This window comes from Juglans regia, chromosome 11 (assembly GCF_001411555.2).
Source record: "Juglans regia cultivar Chandler chromosome 11, Walnut 2.0, whole genome shotgun sequence".
NCBI classification, from domain to species: Eukaryota; Viridiplantae; Streptophyta; class Magnoliopsida; order Fagales; family Juglandaceae; genus Juglans; species Juglans regia.
In genome coordinates this window covers 30634708-30658373 of record NC_049911.1, presented here as the reverse complement: position 1 = coordinate 30658373, position 23666 = coordinate 30634708, and the positions used below count along the sequence as shown (strand labels likewise).

Below are 23666 nucleotides of genomic sequence, written 5' to 3'. Positions count from 1 at the left end.
TCCTCTCTCTCTCTCTCTCTCTCTCTCTCTCATTTTTTGAACAAAAAGTAGGAAAAATGATCTATGTAGCCGTGCGCCCTGCTGCTAGCCTACAGTTTGCAAGTTACATGCTATAGGGTTCTTGCAAATAGATGGTATTACAAGTTGTGTCCAAATAAACTTCAGTCTGGATGGAACTGGGGATGGCCTTGCGCAAGTGGCTGGCCTATTGGATGCTTTTAACCGCAAACCAGCTTCAGTTGAATCATACTACGCTAAATTTTGTATGGTGGGTGGTATTGATGGAGCACCCCATCATGCATACGTCTTTCCCATCACTTGTGGCAGCCTACATAAACAGGGCACCCGGGAGGATAGCTTATATCACAAGAGTTTCGTACTAAAATCATCAGGGTCGTGGGTCTCCAATGCACCATACTACAAGACTTAGGCACAGCTCTCGTAAGATGATTGTTGGCCCCCAGGGTTTCCCCAGTTCGGTTTCTATGGAAGGCCCGCTGGAGTAAAATACCGACAGTAAGAAAGAGACCAAAGTTATCGGGCTCACACTCGACCCATAAGGTACGTACCGAGAAGAATATGCCATACAGCAGCACAGCCAGCTCCAAAAATATGCCGGACATCGCCCAACCGCCATCCTTCAACCTCTTTCATTGAGGATATTGTTAGACAATTGGAGTCCATCAGGAACATCAATCGATTTGAAATATATTCATTTCACAACTGAAATGTCTTTTCTATGCTCATCAGCTTCCGTTCTTTTTTTTTTGTGTCATTTTTTTTTACACAAAAAAAATAAAAAAACAAAGGAGCAAGCTCGCATTATGGGCATATGAAGTTTTGCATGATGGATAGCAAGTCCTCTTATCAAATACTACCCTTTCCAATCCAGTTCCAGAGAACAGTTTTGGGAATATTAAGACATCACGTCATGGGTTGATGCCCAGAATCATCAATATATTGCACTCTTTTAGTCAAGCACACGGATGACATTCGAAGCCCACCTCGTCGAGAAGAAGACTAGGACCGGTCAAGCTTATAATACTCTATGGCTCATCTAGCTGGTCCTGCAGGAAGGCAAATGTAACCTATCGTTAATCCTGATCAATTGATTTCTCTAATCATGAAGGTCATGACATTTTCCTTAAAATGTAGCCTATTCCTAGAAAAAGATTGTGGGGGAAGAGACTGACCTGTGCATCAGAAGTCCAAAGAGTGAGGTTGTCCCTTAAAAGTTGCATGATGAGGGTGCTGTCCTTGTATGACTCTTCTCCTAAAGTGTCTAGCTCGGCAATGGCCTCCTCAAATGCCTTAACAAAAGGAAAAGCAATTCGTTGAATTTTTTACATTTATAAATGGAAAGCATGGGCGGAAGTTTTGCCTAAAAATGCTGAACATGGAGAGAAGCAATTGCAAAAGGATAGCAAAATCATAGTGCTAAAGCCACAATTTGTTTTATATAAGAGAGATTCTATTTGCAATCTCCAAATGGAGACTGCGTGTGCAAACCATTCATTAAATAGAAAAAGTACAGTTTTGATAAAGATATTATTGTAATTTTAAAAAAATTTAAAAATAAAATTGACTAGACTTGCAATGCAGTCTCCAAATGAGGACTGTATGTAGCATTGCTCTTTGTATAAATATGTATTTGGACCACTATAATAGCGGAGCTACCATGCAACGTGTTTAAAGCTTCGTATGCATGACTGTCAACAAGCAAGTGATTATTATTGGCATCAAATTCGGCACATTTCTCACAGAATAGTCTTATCCAACTGATTATATTTTCCAGATATACGTCAATGAAGATGAACTAAAACAATAATTCAGTTGTTATAAAAAAATAATGCAGTTAAATAAGGAAGCCATGTAGACAATAATCCATATGGGTGATTCCCTCAACTCATCATAAATGAAGCACGTGGGAAAGTTAGCAATTGACTAATAATTATGTTGCTAACCAGCATTTTTTTTCTTTTCTTTTTTCAATAGATGCTTACCAGCAGTAACGTCAACATCATCGTGGGATTCAACAATTTTGTGAATCATACAAAACACCAAGCAACAAATGAGAAAACAGATAACCACAAATCATATCACCAATCTATGAATAAACCTTCACGTTAAGTCAATAATTACTAGCCTTGTTGGCACACAAGTATAATCATAATTATAATGGGGGCCTAGTTCAAGTTCATGAGCATTCCTTCCTTTTTTTTGGGGGGAGGGGAGATAAGTTGGAGCTGTTAGTTGGCCCTGGGTCATAACTTTCGGGGGGGCCACTGCTATTTTTCTCGAAAAGCATGTGTACAAAATAACCACTTTCTAAACTTTAGTTTCAAAGTTCGTAGGACTATGGGAGTCCCAGGGCCCCTCGTCGAATCCCTACATCTAAGTTGTAAGAGCATCCCCATCCGGATGCCTAAAACACTATTATCTCTAAAATTTAGAGATGAAATTTAGAGAAACCGAGTTTGGCGCCTCTCATCCCATTCTCTAAATTAGGGATTACTTTTCGGAGATCTACAGTCGTTCCCCATATTTGGGGAACCACTGTACATCCCCAAAACGCCCGAACCCCAAATCTGTTGCCCTTAGTCCCGCGTGTTCCTCTCTTCCCCTCGATCGCCCTCGTTCGTGAAGGAGGCCCTCTCTCGCCTCGTCTGCCACCATTTACGGTGTCTTCTCTTCATCGACTCCACAGGAATGTAAGTTTTCTCTTCTCTGTGAAACTCGCGCCCTCTTCTTCTCTCCATGGATGGACTCTGTCCTCTCTCGCAGAAATTGAACAAACTGAGCCTCTTTCCATGGTGAATCTGATATATTTTCGAGTTTTATTGTTATGATCTATTGTATTTGTCAGTTTTGCCACTTGAAATCCGAGAACCCTAGATTTCAATTACTACTCTAGGGCATGAATATTCATGGATCTGTGACCCATATCACTGGATTTAGAATGCATGTATCTGCCATGGTTTGATTTTGTTCCTGGATTTATCGACTTCTTAGTGCTATTTCATCAATCGACTTGCTGTTATATACAAACACTGCATTTTATTGGGTGCTCTGCGGTTTGAATGAACAATTTTTGCTATGTATCATTCACGGCACAGTTACTTTATTGTTCTTAATGGATAAATCTCAGACATTGCTCTGCTTTGTGGAGCTTGTGTGGAGTGTTGTGCATCATTTGGCCATTAATTCCTGAAGCTGAGTGCGTATGAAAACTCCCCATTTTTGTATGGCCCGACTCTTTTTCCCTTTGAATCATTTACCATAATCCAGTTGGTTGTCATCAAACATGTCATGTTGTCCAATGAGACCAAATGGTGTTATTTTTTATTGCACTATTACTGTCATTTTGTCATTACCAGCTTTGAGCTCCCTTGTTGGTTTGTAGTATTTTTGTTAAATGATTTTTTATGAAAAATATTACTTGTATGTGTTTAGGAATTTATAATTCAACATGATACATTTCTTGTATCATTCAACATGACTATAATGAATATTTCTTGTTATATAATTTGTATTTTGTCAATGACCATATATGTTTAGGTACATATGGCTATATACCTTTGATTTGTGCTGTTTTTGCCCCCCATAATCCATATAATGGAGACAAACATGTTGTGTATTATTAAACTTTAATGGTTTATGTCCAGACAAAGCCACCCGAATGATATATGTCCTCCTCTGATCACCACACATACAAAGCCATTTTTAATGACATTAACTGATTATTGATTGTGCTTTGTGCATCAATTTTACATACAAATTTTTAATCCTATACTCTCTTCAATTTTCTGTTATTTAACACTATACTCTCTTCAATTTTCTGTTATTTAATCCTATACTCTCTTCAATTTTCTGTTCCTACACTCTCTTCAATTTTCTGTTATTTAATCCTATACTCTCTTTAATTTTCTGTTATTTAATCCTATACTCCCTAATTTTCTGTTAGCTTATACTCTCTTCAATTTTTAATCCTACCTCATACCAGTTATTTAATCTGAGTTTGTGGCATGTGTTTGCTGGTTTGAGCTACTGTTATCTCTTTAATTATTGTTCCCATGGACTAAACTCTGTTGGTTTGACAAAGATAAAATCTGTTTTTATGTTCTTATGCACTTTGCATGCTGTTTAGTATTGGAATTTCCTTCTCTAACCCCTGGCTGTGAATCTGTCTGTGCTATTGGGACCTTTGCAGTGTTTAGTACTGATGAATAATTATTACTTGTGGGGGAGGGAGGGAGGGGGCTGCATGTTTACTGTTAGGCTATGATGATGGGGTTTAGTAAGATAATTCATAAGTGTTAATGGGCCACATTGAGATGGCGGGGTAATCCTTACCCGAATGATCATACTGCAGTTTGTAATAGTTTTCACAAAAGGCACGTGGGATTTGGGTAAGGTTTTGCAGCCATTTGATGTTAGGCTCCTCTCTCACACATGATGTAAATTTTGTAACCCATTCTGAGCCACATTTAAAACACACAAGTGTTTAGGGAAGTGGATGAGAATGCTCTTATTTTTACGTTTTCAAACTAAATTTTTTATTGGATCTGAGTTGTCTTAACCCCTCGGCTGTGATGATGAGACAATCTGAACATGGTGATAGAACACTTTGGCACACACCTCCATGGCATGGTAACCCGGATGGCCGATAAATAGTGGCAACCGGTTGTTGCAACCATGCAAGGGAGGGTGCCAAGTGTGTCGTCATACGTTGCCATAGGATTCCTGAGCCGGCTACAAAAATCACTTGCAAATTTAGTTCTTAATTTTCTAACATGTGTAACACATGTTTTATGTTTACAAATTTTTAGAGATGGACTCAGGAGAGCATAGAAATATGTTCTTCACCAGCCTCCTGACTCAGGAGCCTGAACTTGACCACATTTATGTTGGTCAAGGTGAACAACATCCAGTGACTTTGGATGACTCTCCACCCCCGCCCCAAGTAGATCCTCCCCCCTCTCAAAGAAAATCAGCCAGGGGTGCAAACTTCACCCCCAAAGAAGACAAGTTACTTGTCTCCGCATGGCTGAATAGTAGCATTGATGCCATCCAAGGAACGGACCAAAAACACGCCCAACTTTGAGAAAAAGTTGGTCAATACTTCAATGATTATAAAGAAAGTACAAATGAGCGAAGTGTTGGGTCCTTAATACATCGGTGGTCTGCCATTCAAAAGGCGACGAACAAATTTTGTGCTAAACTCGCCCAAGTTGAAGGGCTGAATCAAAGTGGCATGACTGAGCAAGACAAGGTATAAGCATCCACTTTATTATTATTTATATTCATTATGTTCCCTTTATCTGCATTTTGGGTTGGTTAATTATTTGATTTTCATTTTGAATTGGAAGTTTGACAAAGCGAAGGTCATGTACCAATCGCTTGAGAAAACGGCCTTTCAGTTCGAGCATTGTTGGCAGCTATTGAAAGACCAGCCGAAATGGAATCAGCGTTGCACAAAGGACGGGACAAAGCGAAGGTCGACGATGTCCCCTACATATTCGCGTACATCAGCAGTGGCAACTAATTCACCCATTGATTCAGTGGGTGGTACAGAGGGCGAGAATATGGAAACTAATAATGTCATCGAATTGGATAGGCCAATAGGAAGAAAAGCTGAGAAAGGAAAATGTAAGGCCCAAGGCAGAGCCTCAGAAGAGCTTGTGGAGCTCAGCAAGAAAAGGTATACTCTCCTAGAGGAGTCACGTGCTCAGGAGAAAGAATTTTTCCGACTCAAGGCGGAGAAGATGGCATATGAACGAGAAATGGAGGAAAATAAAAGTAGACAAGAGGATGAGAGACTGAGGTTGGAGGCGGAGAAACTGGAAATCGCCCGGTTGGAGAGAGAGGAGCGCATAATGTTGCTCGATGTGAGTACGTTAAATGAAGTTCAGCAAGTATATTTCCAGCAACTTCAAAGAGAGATATTGGCGCGACGCAATGCATCCTCAGATTAAGGCTTTTTTTTTTTTTGTAACTAAACATTTATTCAGCACATAAATGTGATGTATATTATGAACCACTTGTTTATGGCACTTTTCTGCGTTTATTGTATTATATAATTTGTACGTTTGCAAAGTTTTATTAAGAAGATAGAAAACGTGATCGTCAAATTTAAATCATCCATGGAACGATGTTTCTTGATTACAACTCGACATTACAAATTCTTAAACTATTACAGATAATGAAAATATTACAATCTTAACCTGCATTTTCTTGAAACCAAACATGTTTTTTGGAATGAAAATTCTAGAAACTTGAAATACACCGTCGCTACTAATGATAAAATAGAGACTCCAACACAACCTTCTCTTCTATTGTTGGGAATGGAATTGCCAGTGATGTTCAATTAAATCTGCTTGTAGTTGATGATGTGCCGAGCTATCCCTAATTTCATGATGGCGCTGAATGAAGTTCATAAACTCATTTGTTGGATTGCGCGACAATTCTGGAAGAGTTGTTGAAGTACTCCGAAGGCACGCTCGACATCTTTTCTTGCAGATTCTTGTGCTGTGGCAAAGTTTTTCTTCTTATTCCCTTGGGGTGATGGAATCGTCTTCACAAACGTTGGCCACTTAGGATAAATACCATCGGCAAGGTAGTACCCCATAGTGTAGTCGTTGCCATTGATTGTGTAATTGACTGGTGGAGCACGCCATTGAGCAAGTTCCGTGAAAATAAAAGATCTCTCTAGCACATTAATATCGTTATGTGAACCGGGCATACCAAAAAATGCATGCCATATCCAAAGATCATATGAAGCAACTGCTTCTAAAATAATAGTTGGTTCACGGATGTGGCCAGAGTACATACATTTCCAGGCAGCGGGACAATTTTTTCACTTCCAATGCATGCAATCAATGCTTCCTAGCATTCCTGGGAATCCCCGTTGTTCACCAACAACAAGCAATCGAGCAATATCATTGGCATTTGGAGACCGCAAATATTCATCTGAAAAAATAGTTACGATTGTCTTGCAAAATTTTTTGAGACTCTCCATTGCGGTGCTTTCTCCAATATGTATGTATTCATCCATAAAATCTCCAGTAACCCCATAGGCCAGCATTCTAAGTGCTGCGGTTATCTTTTGCATAGAAGATAAACCAAGTCTTCCGGCATTATCTCTTCTCTGGACGAAGTACGGCTCGTAAGCCTCTACCTCATTTAAGATACGGAGAAATAAGGGACGACTCATCCGAAATCTCCTTCGAAATAGATTGGAGGGATATACTGGATTTTCTGAGAAATAGTCACGAAAAAAGCACTCATGCCCTTGAATATGATCACGCCGAATAAACTTACAACGTTGGCGATTGCCATGATGTCTCGATGACTCTCCATCAGCCTCGGCATTAATAACAGCATCCAGCTCATCATCAGATGACAAGTATGTAAGTAATTTGCGAAAGAAAGAACGAGTCATTTAATGAAGGGAGTTAGAGATAAGACTTGAATTTTTGAGAATGTGAATGCATCCGAAAATGCATATTTATAGAGAAAAAAGTTACCGTTACATATAAGACAAAAAAAGTTACCGTTAGAGAAAAGACAAAAAAAGTTACCGTTGGAGAAGAGACAAAAAATGTTACCGTTTGATAAATGACAAAGCGTGTGTACTAATCATAACGAATTAAAAATGTTACCGTTATACTATTCTGCAAAATATTTATCATCAATAAACGAAAAATGTACATATTTAAAAAAATTATTATTTTTAATATCGATATTGAATTGAAAAATAATACTGTATTTGTCAAAAAAATCATATAAGTATTTATAAAATGTGATATTTGAAAATAAGAGAATAAGACAAAATAGTTAGTAGTTAAAAATGGAAATGAAAGTGAGAGAAAAAAATAATAAAGAAAGAATAGAAGAATATTATTTTAATAGAATAGAAAAAGGATAGAGAATGGGATGTAGAAGGTTTTATGAAAATGAGTAAAATTTAGGATAAAATTATAGGAAGTGTCCTTTTTAGCTAAAATTTAGAGAAAATTTTAGGCATCCGGATGGGATGCTCTAAGCCATACAAAAACCATTTTTGAGAATAAAATGTTCACGTGAATCTTCCATGTCCTTAGCGGTCAAAAGGCAATCAAACAAAGGATATTGTAATCTTTACTTAAAAAAAAAAAATCGTTTACAAACTCGACCTAGCTCAAGAGAACCAAATACGATAATTATTATAGCTCAGTTGAATCATTTAACTCAAAATCAAGAGAAAGACAACAAAGAAAACTGATTGTCGACGCGTTTGGCGGGTTAATAGGCAATGAAGCATACCTGTTTAGCCATGCCGCACGCTTTATCCGACAGATTGAGGTTGAGTTTGGATGTTGAAGTGAGTTGAGTTAAGTTGAGTTGAAATGATAAAATATTGTTAGAATATTATTTTTTAATATTATTATTATTTTGAGAGTTGAAAAAGTTGAATTATTTATTATATTTTGTGTTGAGATTTGAAAAAATTGTAATGATGAGTTGAGATAAGTTGAAAGTAGTTGATGATCCAAACGAATGAGAATCTCGAAGTAGAACACCGAGAAATTGAGCGCTAAACCCAACCTTATCGGATGCGTTGGAGCAAGACCCGTAAGCGCAATGTCCTAAATAAACACGCATACATCAACAAGCACCACATGAGAACATCCGATTCGAAAACCGCCAAAATCGGAACTTAAAGTTCCAATCCTACGATTCTAATCAAAACCACCATGCCTTGAAAATCAATCAAACTTTTCCCACTCTGAATTAGTCATAAATCTGTTTTTGGAGGAAAATAAGTTAAATTAACCCAACACTTCATTAGCTGCATTCACTTCCAAGTTTCAAATAAAAGACAAATCAAATCGAGAATTTGACTTTTCGACAGCAACTAGAAAAAAGGGGGGGCGGGAGCGATGTTTGGGGGGGAGTTTTTTTCTTTTTTGGGGAATAGCATTCTTAAGCATTTACCGCTTACTTAGTCTGAACTCTACAAAGTTAAACATTAGTTTTACTTCAGATCCATCGTAATTTGAATCTGAATTCAAGTTCAAAGAGCAAATCCACGAAATTCTCACTTCCGTTTCGTTTTCTCACATAATCTCGAAAACCAACCAGAGTCCAAAAAATAGCTACGACAGTACCTGAGCAGCCTTGTACGCGATCATAGTATCCTCAGCCGCGGCTTTCCTCTCATCCTCGACCTTGAACTCAGCCATGTACCGATGGTAATCCCCCTTCATCTTCAGATAGAAGACCTTGGACTCGCTGGCCGAGGCGGAAGGTACGAGATTGGAATCGAGGAGCCTGAGAATGCTGTCGCAGACCTCGGAGAGTTCGGACTCGACCTTGGATCTATAGTCCTTGACTAGGACCACGTGCTCCTCATTCTTGCGCCCCTCCTCTTTCTGCTCAATCGAGGAGACGATGCGCCACGCGGCTCGGAGCGAACCGATCACGTTCTTGTAGGCCACGGAGAGCAGGTTCCGTTCTTCCACGGAGAGCTCCGAGGCCGGGGTCGAGCCGAGCACCAGCTTCTGCATGAACTGAACCATTTCCTCGTAGCGCTCGGCTTGCTCGGCCAGCTTTGCCAGGAATACATACTGGTCTCGGGATAGGTTTTCGGGAACCGTCGACGCCATTGTGACCGACTATCAGAGAGAGAGAGTATGAGGGAGGGAATCGGGAGGTCTCTGTTCTGATGGATTCATAATTCGTACATAGGCGAATAGAGATATAAGATCTGGTGCATGCGAGAGTAGTATGTGAGTGGAATTTTGGCCGTCAGATTTGATTGTTTCTGTTGATGATTACATCGAAAAATTTTGGATTTTTTTTTTCTTTTGCCTTTTAAGGAAAAACTCTGATGCAAGATACTTCGTGCACACTGCACACGAACAAATGGTGGGAGTCTACGTGGTAAATAATACGATGCGTTTTAAGAGTTTTTCTAAATCGGTGTGTTTCATCATTTGCCCGTTTCATGCTGTGAGAAACTGAAAGTTTCATCTCCCCTTCCCAGCTTCCTTCCTCACCCTCCTCCATCTGAACGAAAGACACTGGCAAGATAGATGGTGACGTTCAGACACTGGCAAGATAGATGGTGACGAACTGAACCCTAACCTCCACCATCTCCCTCCTTCGTCTCCTCTGTGTCACGACCCGTGCCATCTCCCTCCTCTGTCTCCTCCTTGAGTCTTTTTCTTTAAAGTCTGGAATTGCTCCATAAGGGTTATATGCGGGCTATTGTGTACACAAACTCCAGATATTTAATAAGTCTTTTTCTTTTAGTCTAGAGTGAGGCAGGGTGATCGAACTCATGAGTCTTTTTCTTTTAGTCTGGATTTTGTAGTTGCTGGGTTATAAATGATTGGTTTTCTGGCTACTTACTGTTATTTATGCTAACTAAGTCGATGTTATAGGATTCTTATCAATGTTAACTTCGAATATCTTGTAGCAGAGGAGTGAACTGTGAATTTGTTGCTTTTTTTGGTGAAATGATGCAATTTTGGTTTGAATAAATGTATGCAAGTTTTTTTAACTAGTTAATGTTTTTAATTACAGAAAAAATGAGCAAAAAATTAAGGCTTTTATGCCCAATCTTGTTATATTTCTTTGTTCTAAATTTGTGATTTGTTTATAATTAAAATTGACGGTTCCGATGGTTCCTTAGTTCTTTATACCAATTTATTGTGTTCAAAATGGCATTATTTTGTTGGTTTCCCTTGTTATGAGCCCAACTCTGGGATATACTTGCTTTTCCTCTTGCACATGTAAGATTTTCTAACCCTTTATTATTGGGTTGATTTGGAAGTATAGACCTTTTATCTTTACGCTTTCTAAACTTTTGTCAATAATCGTTATTCACAATTTCTGAATTGCAAAATTATATCTCAAAATAGTATACTTTCATTTTAGTTCAAGGAAGGATTTCTGTCTAAGAGTATCAGAATTACTATTGATTATGCATTTACCATTCTTCATTTTGTATTTTCCCTATATTTTGCCAGGGTAGTGCTCATTCATGTGTTGAGATGTCCGCGTGTGCTATTTCCTTTGTAGTCTTGGCATAATGAATATCTTCCTATTCACCTCTGAGTTTGTAAACGAAGGGCATCCCAATAAGCTCTGTGATATTGCCTAGGGTGTCCGTGGCCATCTCACCAAGCGGCCTGAAGAGATTGGTGCTGGCGACCAGGGTCACATGTTTGGACATGCCAGAGATAACACGCCGACGCAGATGATTGGCGAGGTGGAGGTTCTCTCCGAAATGTGTGGTGTAGAAAAATGCTAGACGTGATCGACTACAGTGTCGCGATGGAGAACTGCAATTTCCCTCCTGGTTTCTTTTTCATCTTTATTCCGTATGCTTTTTTCCATCTTTTATCTAGTTTTTTTTTCTTTTAATTCATGCTGACTTGGGCTAGTCATTGCCAAATCTAAAATTTAGCTAGAATGAGTTGTTTTGACTATAACATGAATTTATAATTAAAGTAATTCACATTGGACTAATTATCTTAAAGTTTAAATAATAATAAAATATTATTATTTTAATAATATATATATTTTTAATATTTTACAAATTTAATTAATAACTTTATTAAAGAATAAAATTATTATTTTTGAATTATTTTTTCCCTCAACCTAATTATTCAATAAATATATTTTGTAAACCATTCATCCAAAAATCACATATACAAACATACAAACATTTCTTCTATTTTTCTAAACAGTCCACTAAAATTACAAAAACAGTCCATTATTCCATCAAAACAGTCCAATAATTACAAAACAGTCCACTAAAATTACAAAAACAGTCCACTAATCCATCAAAACAGTCCAATAATTACAAAACAATCTACTAAAATTACAAAACAGTCCACCCTTTCATCAAAACAGTCCACTAATTACAAAACAGTCCACTAAAATGATAGATACAGTCCACTAATCCATAAAAACAGTCCACTAATCCATAAAAACAGTCCACTAATCCATCAAAACAGTCCAATAATTGCAAAATAGTTCATTGCCATTACAAAAACAGTCCACTAATCCATCAAAACAGTCCAATAATTACAAAATAGTCCACTAAAATTACAAAAACAGTCCATTAATCCATAAAAACAGTCCAATAATTTAGATGCTATCCAGCCACATGTTTATACATCCCACATGTGGCTAGGCAGCCACTAAATTCTCAAAAAATTAGTAGCACCAACACTAGAAGTTAGACACCTCCATAAGGTGTCAACGGAGATGTAGATGTACATCCAGAATGAGACTTCGAATCTTTAAAAATTGCAAATTGAATATTACTGAAATATTCTTGTTGCATAGCATTCATGCCACGTACATCTAGCATCATTATCTTTAGTTCAAAATTATTTTTCTCTAGTTCAAATTTTTTTTCCTCTAGTTCAAACTTCTTCTTCTTTAGTTCAAATATTTTATCATTTTTTTCATCTGCTTTCAACATAGCATTTCTCTGCTCTTCCATGGTCGTCGCTCTGTCCTAGGTCATTTTGGCTAACGTTGTTTTGATCTCTACCTCTTTGCCTTCCATCGACTTCCGCTTCCTCTCCCTTTCTTTCTCAGCTTTTTTGCCTGGAGGTCTCTCAGTAAGAACCTCCAGGTCCTCCTCGGCTAAATCAACATCAACTTCACCAACATATTTTTCTTGTAGCTTTCTCTTCTTACCAAAGGTAGATATTTGTTGCTGCCATTTTGGTTGGTGTCTCAAAAGACACCAACAATGTTCCATTGTAAAATTAGACCCTACCATCTCTTTGTACAACATCTTGGCCTTCTCAATCTATAAAGGTGAAGGAATATGTTTTAGTTCATAAATAAGTCCAGGTATGTAATTCATGATTAAAAATCCAATAATTACATACCTTGTCTTGCTCGGTTGCACCACTCGGGTGCAATGACTCTACCTGTGCTATATATGCACAGAACTTATTTGTCAATTTTTGAATCGTGGACCATCGATTCATCAATGAGCCCTCAGAACGGTCAGCAATGTTTAGTTTTTTATATTCATGATAAAATGTGATAATTCTTTCCCACATTTGAGTTGACTTTTGATCAGTACCCCTGATCGCATCGATGCTAATGTTGAGCCAAGCTAAGACGAGGAGATTATCCTCCTCTACAGTGAAAGATACACCTCTTTGAACTTTTTTTGAATGATGCCTCTTTTCACAGTTAGTTGTGGTTGCTTGGATCACAACATTAGAATGTTGCGTTGGGATGCTATTACAACCTCTTCCCCCACTTTGTAAGAGAGTGGTGAAAAATGGGTCATCCTCAAAATGTGTGTCCATCATTGAGAAATATTAAATTTTCAATGAGTCAAAAAATTGACCCAATATAAGTCCAAATCCACAAGATTCCAGCATATTCACAACATTCAGCTTGAGTTATAAGTGCACAATAGTGGTTTCAGCAATTCCAGCTCCTATAGTTATAAGTGCACAATATGTAATTCATATTTCTTATGTTTTAAAGCACTCTGAGATGAGGTGGTCCCACATACAAACTCTGACCGAAAATCAGCATCTGCATTATATATGCAGTGTGCCTAAAACTAACTCAAACTTATTAACTAACTCAGACTAACTCACTAACTCAGATTGGGTGAAGTTATACACTGACTAGGTCTGGAACAGTGACTGAAATAGCCAATATCAACACTACAGAACTCCAATGTAGCAACATATATATATTTATATATATATATATATATCTAAAGGTGAAATCCTAACTTCATAATATATATATAAAACCATATGAATCATGGAAATTGAAATATATATATATATATATATATATAATGCATATGAATAATCTAATGGGGCAGCATGCTTATCGCAACAAAACAGTCCAATATCCAAGCAGCAAACCGCCCAAAGCAACAAACTGAAATTCTAAAATATTGAGGCATGTAGTGAAACATATATCAAGTAGTGAAATTCCAAAGCAGCAAACTGAAACACTAATTTCAATATGTTTTTACAAGTTTCTTTTCCTCTTAGCAGGTAATTGTAATAAGCACATGCAATATTGAGGCAAGTAGTGAAATTTCAAAGCAGCAAACTGAAACACTAATTTCAATATGTTTTTACAAGTTTCTTTTCCTCTTGGCAGGTAATTGTAATAAGCACATGCAATAGTGAGGCAAGTACCAAAAACAGATCAAAGTCAGCAACTGTTTTGGGCTGACTAATTAATATACATGTACCAAAAACAGTTCTTGAGTTATATATATATATATGCTGTATGATTCATAAAACAAAAGTGCATCAATGGCCAGCAAAAGGGAAATATATTCATATATATATGATGTTTTGGGCTGAAAAATCTCTCTTCTTTTGTTGCTATTGTGCAGATCGAAACAAAAGGTAAAAAGAGCAGAAAACAAAAAGCACAGAAATCCACTAAAATCCAGCAAGTATCTGTCATTTTTATAGGCTTTGAAAACAAGCTATGTATGATGAATTTCCATGCTTTGAAAACAAAAATGCTATGCTTTGAAAACAAAATGCCATGCTTTGAAAACATGCAACATTACTTTGATGAATTTCCCAAAGTTGAAACAGTCCAATTTATCGGCATGTATGATGTTCCTACATTGTCAAATACTCGTTTGAGTTCATATGTACAGATCACTCACAGAATACCAATCAACATTTTTTAATAACCAACAACATTGCACACATCAATAAAACCCTCATAAATCTCCACAAATCACGGCTAATTAAACATCCCCCAAATTCTTATAAAAAAAATATATACATCCGCAAGAAAATTTTGTATAAATTGCACACTCCACAAAACAGATTAAAATTACCTAAACCTGGACGTGGGGATTGATTGCTTTCACGAGCGTGCCACACGGTCAGTGATGCAAAATTGCCTCCAAGTCTGGAATTGTAAAACCCACAAATTTAATCATGTGAAAGTAAAGAAATCTGAGTGTGTGTGTGTGCATTTGTCCAATCGGGGGTGTGAGACCCCGTGAGTAAAACAGAGAGTGAGTGACTTACCACTAGCGGAAACTTCCAGTGAGGAGAAGACGAAGAAGACCTGCTAACCACTTCGGGAGTTTCGGGAGAAGGCGGAAAAGGGCGAAGAAGAGAACTCAACAAGGGAGTTTTGGGAGAAATAAAGAAAAGGGTGAAGAAGATGAGAGAAATAAAAGGGCGGAAGAGAAGAAGAGAAGGTTCGTGAGAAAGAAAGAGAAGGGCGACGTAGAAAGGAAGAGAAGGGGTTTCGGGAGAAAGAAAGAAAAGAAAGAAAAATGGGGGTTTCGGGAAGAAAGTGAAAATCGAAGAAGAAAGGAGAGAAGGAGTTCGGGAGAAAGAAAGAAAAGAAAGAAAAATTGGGGTTTCGGGAAGAAGGAGAAAATCGAAGAAGAAAGGAGAGAAGAAGTTCGGGAGAAAAAAAAAATAAAGAGGAAATCGGTTTCAAGAAGAATACAGAAGGCCGAAGAAGAAAGGAAGAGATGAGTTTCGGGAGAGAAAAAGAAAAGAAAGAAGAAATGGTGGTTTCGGGAAGAGGCATACAAAAATCGAGGGAAAGAGTTTCGCGGGAGCAAAACAAATGATAAAATAAACGTTTGATCCGTGTGCAGTAACTCGCCAAACTTGGCGAGGGGTGAAGAGTTACTGTAGATAAAATGTTAAACTTTTGCAGTTTAGCTAGGCCAATGTAGATGATTTTTTCTATATTTACTTTTAATTTAGACTTGCATTGGCTCATGCCCGTAGCGGAATTTGGCCTTTTAATGATATAAGATGATTTGTAGATAAATTTTATATAAATTCTTATAAAAATGTAGATTTTACCTAAAAAAAAGTATAAAAAAATTAATTTTTATTAATAAAATTTACTTTTCTACAAAATGCTTATATGATGTATTTAGAATTAGGATTAACTTATTTTTATAGTTCATCTCAATTAATTTTATTTAATTATTATAATTTATTTAAATTTATACATAAAATAAAATAAAAATTTTAAAATTTTAAAATAAAAATAATATTAAAAAAATATATTTTACTAATATTATATTTAATTTTTATTTTTATTTTTATTTATTTCACCTCATCTCATATAAAAAATATAAATATACGAGAGCAATAAAACGTCCTTTCGACAAGAACCGAAAAAGGAAGAAGAGTATTTTGGACCCACTTGGACTTGGGGTCTCATAGGGCTTTTCAGGGATGTAACAGAGATGTACTCAAAACGCTGCGCTTTGGTATGAAAGTGAAGGGAAGCGTGAAAAGTCGAAACTCTCCCATGCCCAATTCCATTTCCTTTCCACGACCTGGAGATTCGAACGAGTTCGCGTAATGTTTTAGCTTTGTCGATTAATCAGCCAGCTTGTGATGAATTTCTAGTTGCTTGGTGGATGAGGGCTACGGCAAGTTGAATCGCGCGGCGTCGGGGAATGGCAAATCCTTGCCAAGCAAAACTTCTCTTCTCAGATTCGACTCCACCCCGATATCCTCCTCTTCTTCACTCTTCCCTGTGTGTACCCCTCTCTCTCTCTCTCTCTCTCTCTCTCTCTCTCTCCATATATAATGCTTATACGTTATTGGGGCGTGGGGAAGTGAATGATGATTGTTTTGTTTGAGTCGAAATGGTCATGTGATTTTCCTTTTTTTCCTCTGTTTTTCTCTTTAGTTCTGTTTATTTGGATGAGACGATGTGAAGATTATATATATATATATATATATACACATATATATATATATATATATAAAACCGAACCACATTCGAGTATTTGAGTGGCGAAGGAAATAAACATGCTTTTCGGAAAATGTTGTGGGAACTCTTTCCTGTCAGTCAGAACAAACAAAGGCATAGAAGCCAATATTGGATTTGAGGTGTGAAAGGAGTAGTTTTCAATTACTTGTCAATGCAACAATTGCTCTCTCGCATGTGGTAATCATGGTCAATTAGAGTTGGAGTTCTAAATACCATGTTTCACTGTGAAACTACTCGAAATTCCAGTTTCTGGGAAACATAGACCCGGGATTAAGACATACAATATTTACAAGAAAAAGATTGGAAAGTTTAAGTAGATTGGCAATCATGCCCCAGTGACGCTTGAATCATTGTGTTTTTTGTTATTTTTTTTGGCAAAAATATACTTTCAACTGTCCAACTAATAAGCATTTTATATTTTCTATTCCAAACTACAAAAAAATTTACTGCTTCTTCCCCAAACTACCAAAACAATACAATGTGCGCTCACTATCAAAATCATTATGCCACGTCATCTATTTTCATCTATCTTACCGGCTCAATTGGACAGGGAAGCTAATTGTTCATTTTTGGTAATTTAAGAGTGCAATGTGTTAATTTTGATAGTTTCAGATTTAAAATGTGAAACGCTGATTGGTTGAAGTGTCGAAAGTGTTCAATAGCATGAAGGTGTCTCATTTTATCGAAGATGGTTCCTAGGATTTTCCCAGTGATTCTTTGTATGTTCAAGCCTGCATTCATGCTACAGCTCAATGTTCATTTGAATGACTCTAAAATTTATATATATTTTGTTTATGGTTTTTCATGTTTCTAGTTGTTCTTGTCATGCTTAGGTTGTGAGACACTGCGTCCTCTGATTCTTCACTAAGGCTCTACATTTTACACTATTTTATGAAATTAGTTGCTACAAGAATAATGACTAATACTCTCAACTTCTTCAGATGATGAGGCCCAATGAAAACCCCAACTGTTTTCGTGAAATTTGTGGCAGTATCTTTTAACAGGCACCGGTTGTTCTCCTCTTCACCTTCTTCAGCACCGCTGTCTTCACTTCCATGGATCTCTCCTCTTCGATTGTCAAAAGCCACCTTGACCAAACCAGACCCTCCAACAGAATCTATTGCTGCCATGGTAGAATCTCACAGGAAGCACAAGTATATATCTCATGAATCTGCCATCAACTTAATCAAACGTGAGAGAGATCCACAACGTGCCCTAGAAATATTCAACACTGTGACAGAGCAAAAGGGTTTTAATCACAATAGTGCCACTTATGCAACTATCCTCGACAAGCTTGCCCGGTCCAAGAAGTTTCCGGCTGTTGATGCAGTTCTTCGTCAAATGACTTATGAAACTTGCAAATTTCATGAAGGTATATTCCTTAACCTCATGAAGCATTTTTCACAATCCTCTCTGCATGAAAGAGTGCTCGAGATGTTCCATGCAATCCAGCCAGTTGTTCGTGAAAAACCCTCTCTCAAAGCCATCAGCACATGTCTCAATCTCCTAGTTAAATCAAACCAGATTGATTTAGCACGAGAGTTTCTCTTGCATTCAAGGAAGAGGCTCAACTTGAAGCCAAATTCTTGCATTTTTAACATCTTGGTTAAACACCATTGTAAGAACAAGAATCTTAAATCTGCCTTCGAAGTTTTCAATGAAATGAAAAAATCAAAGATTTCCTACCCTAATGTGATTACGTATTCAACCCTGATGGATGGCCTTTGTGAAAGTGGAAGACTCAAAGAAGCAGTTGATCTGTTTGAGGAAATGGTCTCAAAGGAGCAGATCTTACCTGATGCCCTAACTTACAATGTTTTGATCAATGGGTTCTGTCATGCAGGAAAAGTTGATCGTGCTAAGAAGATGATGGAATTTATGAGGAAAAATGGATGCAATCCTAATGTATTCAATTACTCAACCCTGATGAATGGATTTTGTAAGGAGAAAAAACTGCTAGAGGCCAAAGAAGTTTTTGATGAGATGAAGAGCTTCGGTCTGAAACCGGATACAATTAGCTACTCGACTTTAATTAATTGCTTCTGTAGGGCTGGAAAAATCGATGAAGCTACGGAGTTGCTCAAAGAAATGAAAGAAAAAGAATGCAAAGCTGATACCGTGACCTTCAATGTGATACTTGGAGGGCTGTGCAGAGAAGGTAGGTTTGAGACGGCTCTTGATATGCTTGAGAAACTTCCCTGCGATGGTGTTTATCTAAACAAAGCTAGTTACAGGATTGTGTTGAATTTCTTGTGCCAAAAAGGTGAGTTGAACAAAGCCACGGAGTTGTTGGATCTGATGCTGGGTAGGGGCTTTCTGCCACATTATGCAACTTCAAACGAGTTACTGGTTCGTCTTTGTAAGGCTGGAATGGTGGATGATGCAGCTGTCGCAATGTTTGAATTGATGGAGATGGGTTTTAAACCAGAGCCTGACTCGTGGGCTCATGCGCTGGAATTGATTTGCAAAGAAAGAAAGTTGCTATGTACATTTGAACTGCTCGATGAATTGACTGTTAGAGAGCTTTGATTCCACAACTATCTTGTCAACTGAATACATGGGTTTTCGAAGCAAAAAAAGAACTATATATCCTTGATTTGGACCCAATTGAATCAATGATAGATTAGAAATTATCATCTATCATGGGGTGGTAGGTTTTCTGAAATTCTAAATAGTTGTGTAAGCAACGAGATACTTGTCAAAAACAAGCTAATGTAAGCAATGAGAGAAGCTTGCAGTTTTTGTGTTTCCTTTCCACTCTCCCAATCACAGGCTTCCTAGGATCTCATGAGAGATCATGTAGCCCCATCCTCTTTGCTAGCATGTTGAGAGCATCCTCCACTTCAATGTTGGAAGCCCTCTCAGACAAAGGAAATTCCATGCACATGGAGGCAAAATCAGCACCACACTTTATTCAGACCATTTTAGAGTTTTGAATCACTGTTCTTGTGTTTTAGATGCAGAATCATGGTAATGATTCCAAACATTTAGTATTAATATGCGGTGACATTCGTGAATAGATGATAGACCGAATCATGGAAGATATGACCATAGATTCACGTTGATAAGAACTAGGAGATGGTTCCATTGCCTTTATACTTGGTAGTCATTCGCGAGCATCAAATACGATGCATCCACCAAACAAAATCCCTACCATGAAAGCAATAACTGCAAAGCCACAACACCCATTTAAACAGAAACTGGGAAACCCAGCAATTTACAAAATGTCATCTTATATTATTATTATTATTATTATTATTATTATTATTATTATTATTATTATTATTTCCTCTTATATGGGTGCTACGATGATTCAATAGTGACGTTATTAGTTCGAATATATCCCGAATTAGATGCATAGGCATAAAAGCGAATAGAAGATAATCCATTCCTCCACAGAGACAGTATATAAAAAGGGTATATATAGTCAGCAGAGCTCCAAGTAGAGGTAAATGGGTAGGGAAAAGATGTTACAACATGTTGGTGAGCTTTCCATTTGTACACAAGCATAACATGATATTAACAGCCCACCCCCTTCCCCTTCTCGCCAACTATGCTCCTTGAAGTTGAAGTGTTGGCAAATATATGCAGGCACCATGAAAGTTTGTCCAAGATGTACTGAAGGATATCTGTGCATCTTGTCTCGCTTACCATATTGAATGCTTTATCCCAAGACCATTGCATGTCAATATAAGACCTTTGTAACGGTGGAGATACTCCTGCAGCCAACAAATATAAAATCACAAGGTGCATAAGCAAAGATAAAGTGAAAAGAACCATTTTTCAGAGCAGAGCAAGCGAAGAAACACTTACGATTATATTATAATCATAGGCATATAGCATTCCTTTCTGATCATATTCTCTCCTCTTGGCAGGATCACTCAAAACTGTTCAAAAAAAAACCCTAGTTAGACATAATTTGTAGCACATTGATTATTGTCACCTCTTAAGATTTTCTCTTCTTTTTTTTATTCTAATAATCAACATAAGCCCAAAAACAAAAACGACCGTAGAACTTAGTATCAGTTGGTAAATTATTATCTTAATCAGCCAAAATCATGTTAATATGCTGTTTAGCCAAGCACCCTATTTTGTGGCACAATCAAACAGTAGGATCAAACAGCTATATGGGGGGACTGAAATGCCAGGTCATGACATCTGAGTGGGCTTCGTATATATACATAAGTCAATGCTTCTTTTTTTTTTTTTTAAATAGAGTTATATAAGAAAATGAAACACACAAAATCTCAGAACTTAGCCAACTCGAAAGGCCTAATAGTAACTATTTTGGCTGCAGATACTGTTCCACATTGCATGCCTTTAAGAATTAGGGCATGTTTAGATGCTTGGAGTATCTCAAAATTTTGTAAATAGTAGTGAAATAGATTGAGTGGATGTTTTATTGGGTTTTGGGAAATTAGAGAGAAAAAGTTTAATAATGATATTATAAATTATAACATTGTTTGAATATAATTTTTTAATATAATTTTTGTTTTGAAGTTTGTAAAAGTTGTATTGATTTTTGAGTTTGAATAATGATTAGATAATAATTAGATAAAAAAGTTGAAAATTTTGAAATTAAAAAGTGTTTTGTGTTTGAGTAATGTTTCCAAACATCTTCTCTCTACAATCAAATCACAAGTGATTAGAAAGGCTCACGAGCCCTGCCTCAACTGCCTCCCTTTGGCCAGCTACTTTTCTGCAATTAAACATTTTACTAATCTTTTTACTCAAATGGGTGCCAACTAGTGATGGCTATTGAGTCCGGCCAGGCCAGTTTCTTCATTTTGATACCAACGTGCAGCTTAAAGTCTCCATCCATAGCCACCCAGATCAATCCAAGCAACTCTCATTTCTCTGAATGTGTGGTCATTGAGAAACACAATAGGGGAAACACTCACGCTTCCAAACCCCTCCCAACCTATTCTTGACTGGATTTGAACCTCAGAAGCAAGCCTTGATACTCCCTCATGCCTCTTACAAGGAGGGCGGTGCCATTAGACCAATTGGTTCATTGGCCTATGGAGTTAATATATGGATATAAGTGGCAGCCACAATCTAACTTAATTGCTCCTTTATTTCACCGGGAAGCAATTACAGGGAAAAAATGAACAGAGACAAGGTTTTAAAAATCATGAAGAGAGCTATTTTAAAAACACTGAAGGTGTGACGTTTAGAAGATTCAAAGACATAATTACAGGAAACAAATCCCCAAAAGGCACTTCCTAGAAAACTTGTTTGGCAAGGGAATGGGTCCCTTTAGATAGGGAAGTCAACTAGGAAACATGAAGGAGGTATAACATTCATATACTAATTGACAGTACCTAGAACACTAGTAAGAATTATTGAAAGTGCAGTACACAAGAAAGTTCTGCAATGTCTGTCACCATGAATTCACGTTTTCCACATAGTTCTCCTACCACTCCTCACTTGTATCTTTGTCTCTCCTTTTTCTTTTTGTCTCTCTTTCAGTTATTCCATTTTACATGTCATTTCCGAAAGATTCTTCCAGGAAAACTTACGCTTAGCATCTTGAGAAAGCAGGGCAATAGACAAAATAATGCCTCAGGAAGAATCAGATCCCAGACCATAGTTCAAGTTTGATCCTTTAGAAATCAATAATCTCCAGATAATCAACTATTACCTGGCTCAAGTGAAATAAACACCTACCATCAAGGCTTTTATTCGCAGATATCAAACTCATCTGGAAAAGCCTTTTCTTTCCCTGAATTTACAATTGGGTTTTGTCAAATTATTCCATCATCTTCAAAGGCAGTGCTTATTTAACAAAGGTAATACATATTGAATCAAGAAAAATATGCATCTCTACGGAGATTGCATTCACAAGCAAATATCCCACCAGCACAATGAATTGTGCCAAAGTGGCACTCTCGCACCAATTTTTCAAAAATAATATTCCTTCTTAAGTTCATAATCCCCTTATTAAGAAAGAGAACCACCATGTGCAAAGCTAATGCGACATATACCTACTTTGCTTTTATAGCTTCCTAAAAATACCAACATATTATACAGAACCTAATTGTTTCCACCATATATCTAAGCACCTCTCATACGGTTCGAAAGCAAAATGCCCCTCAATATACAGCGGTGAGCATGAACTAATCAGTATGATGACCAGTAAGAGTAACTAGCATAGACATACGCAGAACACATCATGATGGTAACAAATACAGAAACAAACAAAAAGCGAAGAGAAAACAAAAGAAAAGGAGCTTGAAATAGTCAAACGCTATGACTCACCCTGGTAGGCCTCGTTTATCTCTTGGAATCTGGAAGTCGCGCTGTCCTGGTCTTTTTTCTTATCTGGATGCCATTTCTGCACAAAGCAATGCGAGGGGCGAATTAATGGGTGCCTAATTGGTAAAATCGCGTTTCGATAACAATTAAAATAGCAAACTAAAACACATACCAGCGCTAGGCGAATGTAATTGGATCGAATGGCATCGTCCGTAGCATCATAATCCACCTCTAATATCTTGTAGTAATCCTGCGACCCAACTATAAATCTACAACCTAAAAGAAAAGATTAAACAAGAAACATAAAGGTGTGGAATCGCACGTATACCTTGGGCTTAGACAGCGCAGAGAGAAAATCGAAATTAAGGTGGGAATCTTGGTCGGGCTGTTCGTGATCAGTTGCATTGTCGTCCCACTCGTCCCACATCATGTTCGCGTCTGTCTTCAACAAAACGTCCCAAAAGAGAGCGTTGGAGTTCACTGATTAGCTTCGAATTCCCGCTGGGGGTATGGGGTTTGGAGACACTCCGGAGGGAGGGGAGATTATCCTTTCTTATGGTGGTCGGTGCGCTTGTGTTGTGTGCGCATTGGCGTGCCGCGTATGTCACACCTCCCGATGCTCCAGG

The 23666-nt window shown here is 37.5% G+C and overlaps 4 protein-coding genes and 1 long non-coding RNA gene across 6 annotated transcripts; 2 read left to right on the top strand and 3 right to left on the bottom strand.

Annotated features, from left to right (window-relative positions):
* Positions 1–88: 88 nt before the first annotated feature.
* On the bottom strand, positions 89–9654 carry LOC108985215 (14-3-3-like protein GF14 kappa). Its single transcript, XM_035695364.1, has 5 exons — positions 9150–9654; positions 8545–8627; positions 8305–8344; positions 1194–1310; positions 89–1067 (listed from the first exon to the last, which is right to left on the bottom strand). The coding sequence occupies exons 1-5, from the start codon at positions 9645–9647 to the stop codon at positions 1047–1049; spliced, it is 759 nt and encodes a 252-aa protein (XP_035551257.1). The 5' UTR covers positions 9648–9654; the 3' UTR covers positions 89–1046.
* On the bottom strand, positions 6233–7441 carry LOC118349841. The gene is made up of 2 exons (XM_035695568.1): positions 6897–7441; positions 6233–6683 (listed from the first exon to the last, which is right to left on the bottom strand). Exons 1-2 carry the CDS (start codon positions 7439–7441, stop codon positions 6434–6436), a joined length of 795 nt encoding a protein of 264 aa, XP_035551461.1. The 3' UTR covers positions 6233–6433.
* On the top strand, positions 9650–14320 carry LOC108985217. Its single transcript, XR_001995154.2, has 3 exons — positions 9650–10108; positions 11016–11369; positions 14046–14320. It is a non-coding gene; the product is annotated as an uncharacterized LOC108985217 (long non-coding RNA).
* Positions 14321–16262: 1942 nt separating this feature from the next.
* LOC108985061 (pentatricopeptide repeat-containing protein At5g18475) lies at positions 16263–19548 on the top strand. Of its 2 annotated transcripts, XM_018957213.2 has the most exons (3): positions 16270–16542; positions 17724–18154; positions 18626–19532. In XM_018957213.2, exons 2-3 carry the CDS (start codon positions 17737–17739, stop codon positions 19309–19311), a joined length of 1104 nt encoding a protein of 367 aa, XP_018812758.1. In that variant the 5' UTR covers positions 16270–16542; positions 17724–17736; the 3' UTR covers positions 19312–19532. The 2 variants fall into 2 exon arrangements, with proteins under 2 accessions (XP_018812757.1, XP_018812758.1); XM_018957212.2 differs by having other exon boundaries at positions 16263–16542; positions 17724–19548.
* A 594-nt stretch (positions 19549–20142) lies between these two features.
* Positions 20143–23666, bottom strand: LOC108985063 (chaperone protein DnaJ). The gene is made up of 5 exons (XM_018957214.2): positions 23369–23666; positions 23213–23290; positions 23044–23119; positions 20596–20669; positions 20143–20501 (listed from the first exon to the last, which is right to left on the bottom strand). The coding sequence occupies exons 1-5, from the start codon at positions 23468–23470 to the stop codon at positions 20430–20432; spliced, it is 402 nt and encodes a 133-aa protein (XP_018812759.1). The 5' UTR covers positions 23471–23666; the 3' UTR covers positions 20143–20429.

Coding starts and splice junctions, on each gene's coding strand:
- LOC108985061 (XM_018957212.2), top strand. CDS start 17,737: ATGAAAACCCCAACTGTTTTCGTGAAATTTGTGGCAGTATCTTTTAAC.
- LOC118349841 (XM_035695568.1), bottom strand. CDS start 7,441: ATGACTCGTTCTTTCTTTCGCAAATTACTTACATACTTGTCATCTGAT. Junction 6,684..6,896: donor GGTGAACAACGGGGATTCCC/AGGAATGCTAGG, acceptor TTTCACGGAACT/TGCTCAATGGCGTGCTCCAC.
- LOC108985063 (XM_018957214.2), bottom strand. CDS start 23,470: ATGATGTGGGACGAGTGGGACGACAATGCAACTGATCACGAACAGCCC. Junction 23,120..23,212: donor ATTACATTCGCCTAGCGCTG/GTATGTGTTTTA, acceptor TGCTTTGTGCAG/AAATGGCATCCAGATAAGAA. Junction 20,502..20,595: donor CCTATGATTATAATATAATC/GTAAGTGTTTCT, acceptor TGTTGGCTGCAG/GAGTATCTCCACCGTTACAA.
- LOC108985215 (XM_035695364.1), bottom strand. CDS start 9,647: ATGGCGTCGACGGTTCCCGAAAACCTATCCCGAGACCAGTATGTATTC. Junction 8,628..9,149: donor TCGCGTACAAGGCTGCTCAG/GTACTGTCGTAG, acceptor GTGTTTATTTAG/GACATTGCGCTTACGGGTCT. Junction 1,068..1,193: donor TTTGGACTTCTGATGCACAG/GTCAGTCTCTTC, acceptor GCCTTCCTGCAG/GACCAGCTAGATGAGCCATA.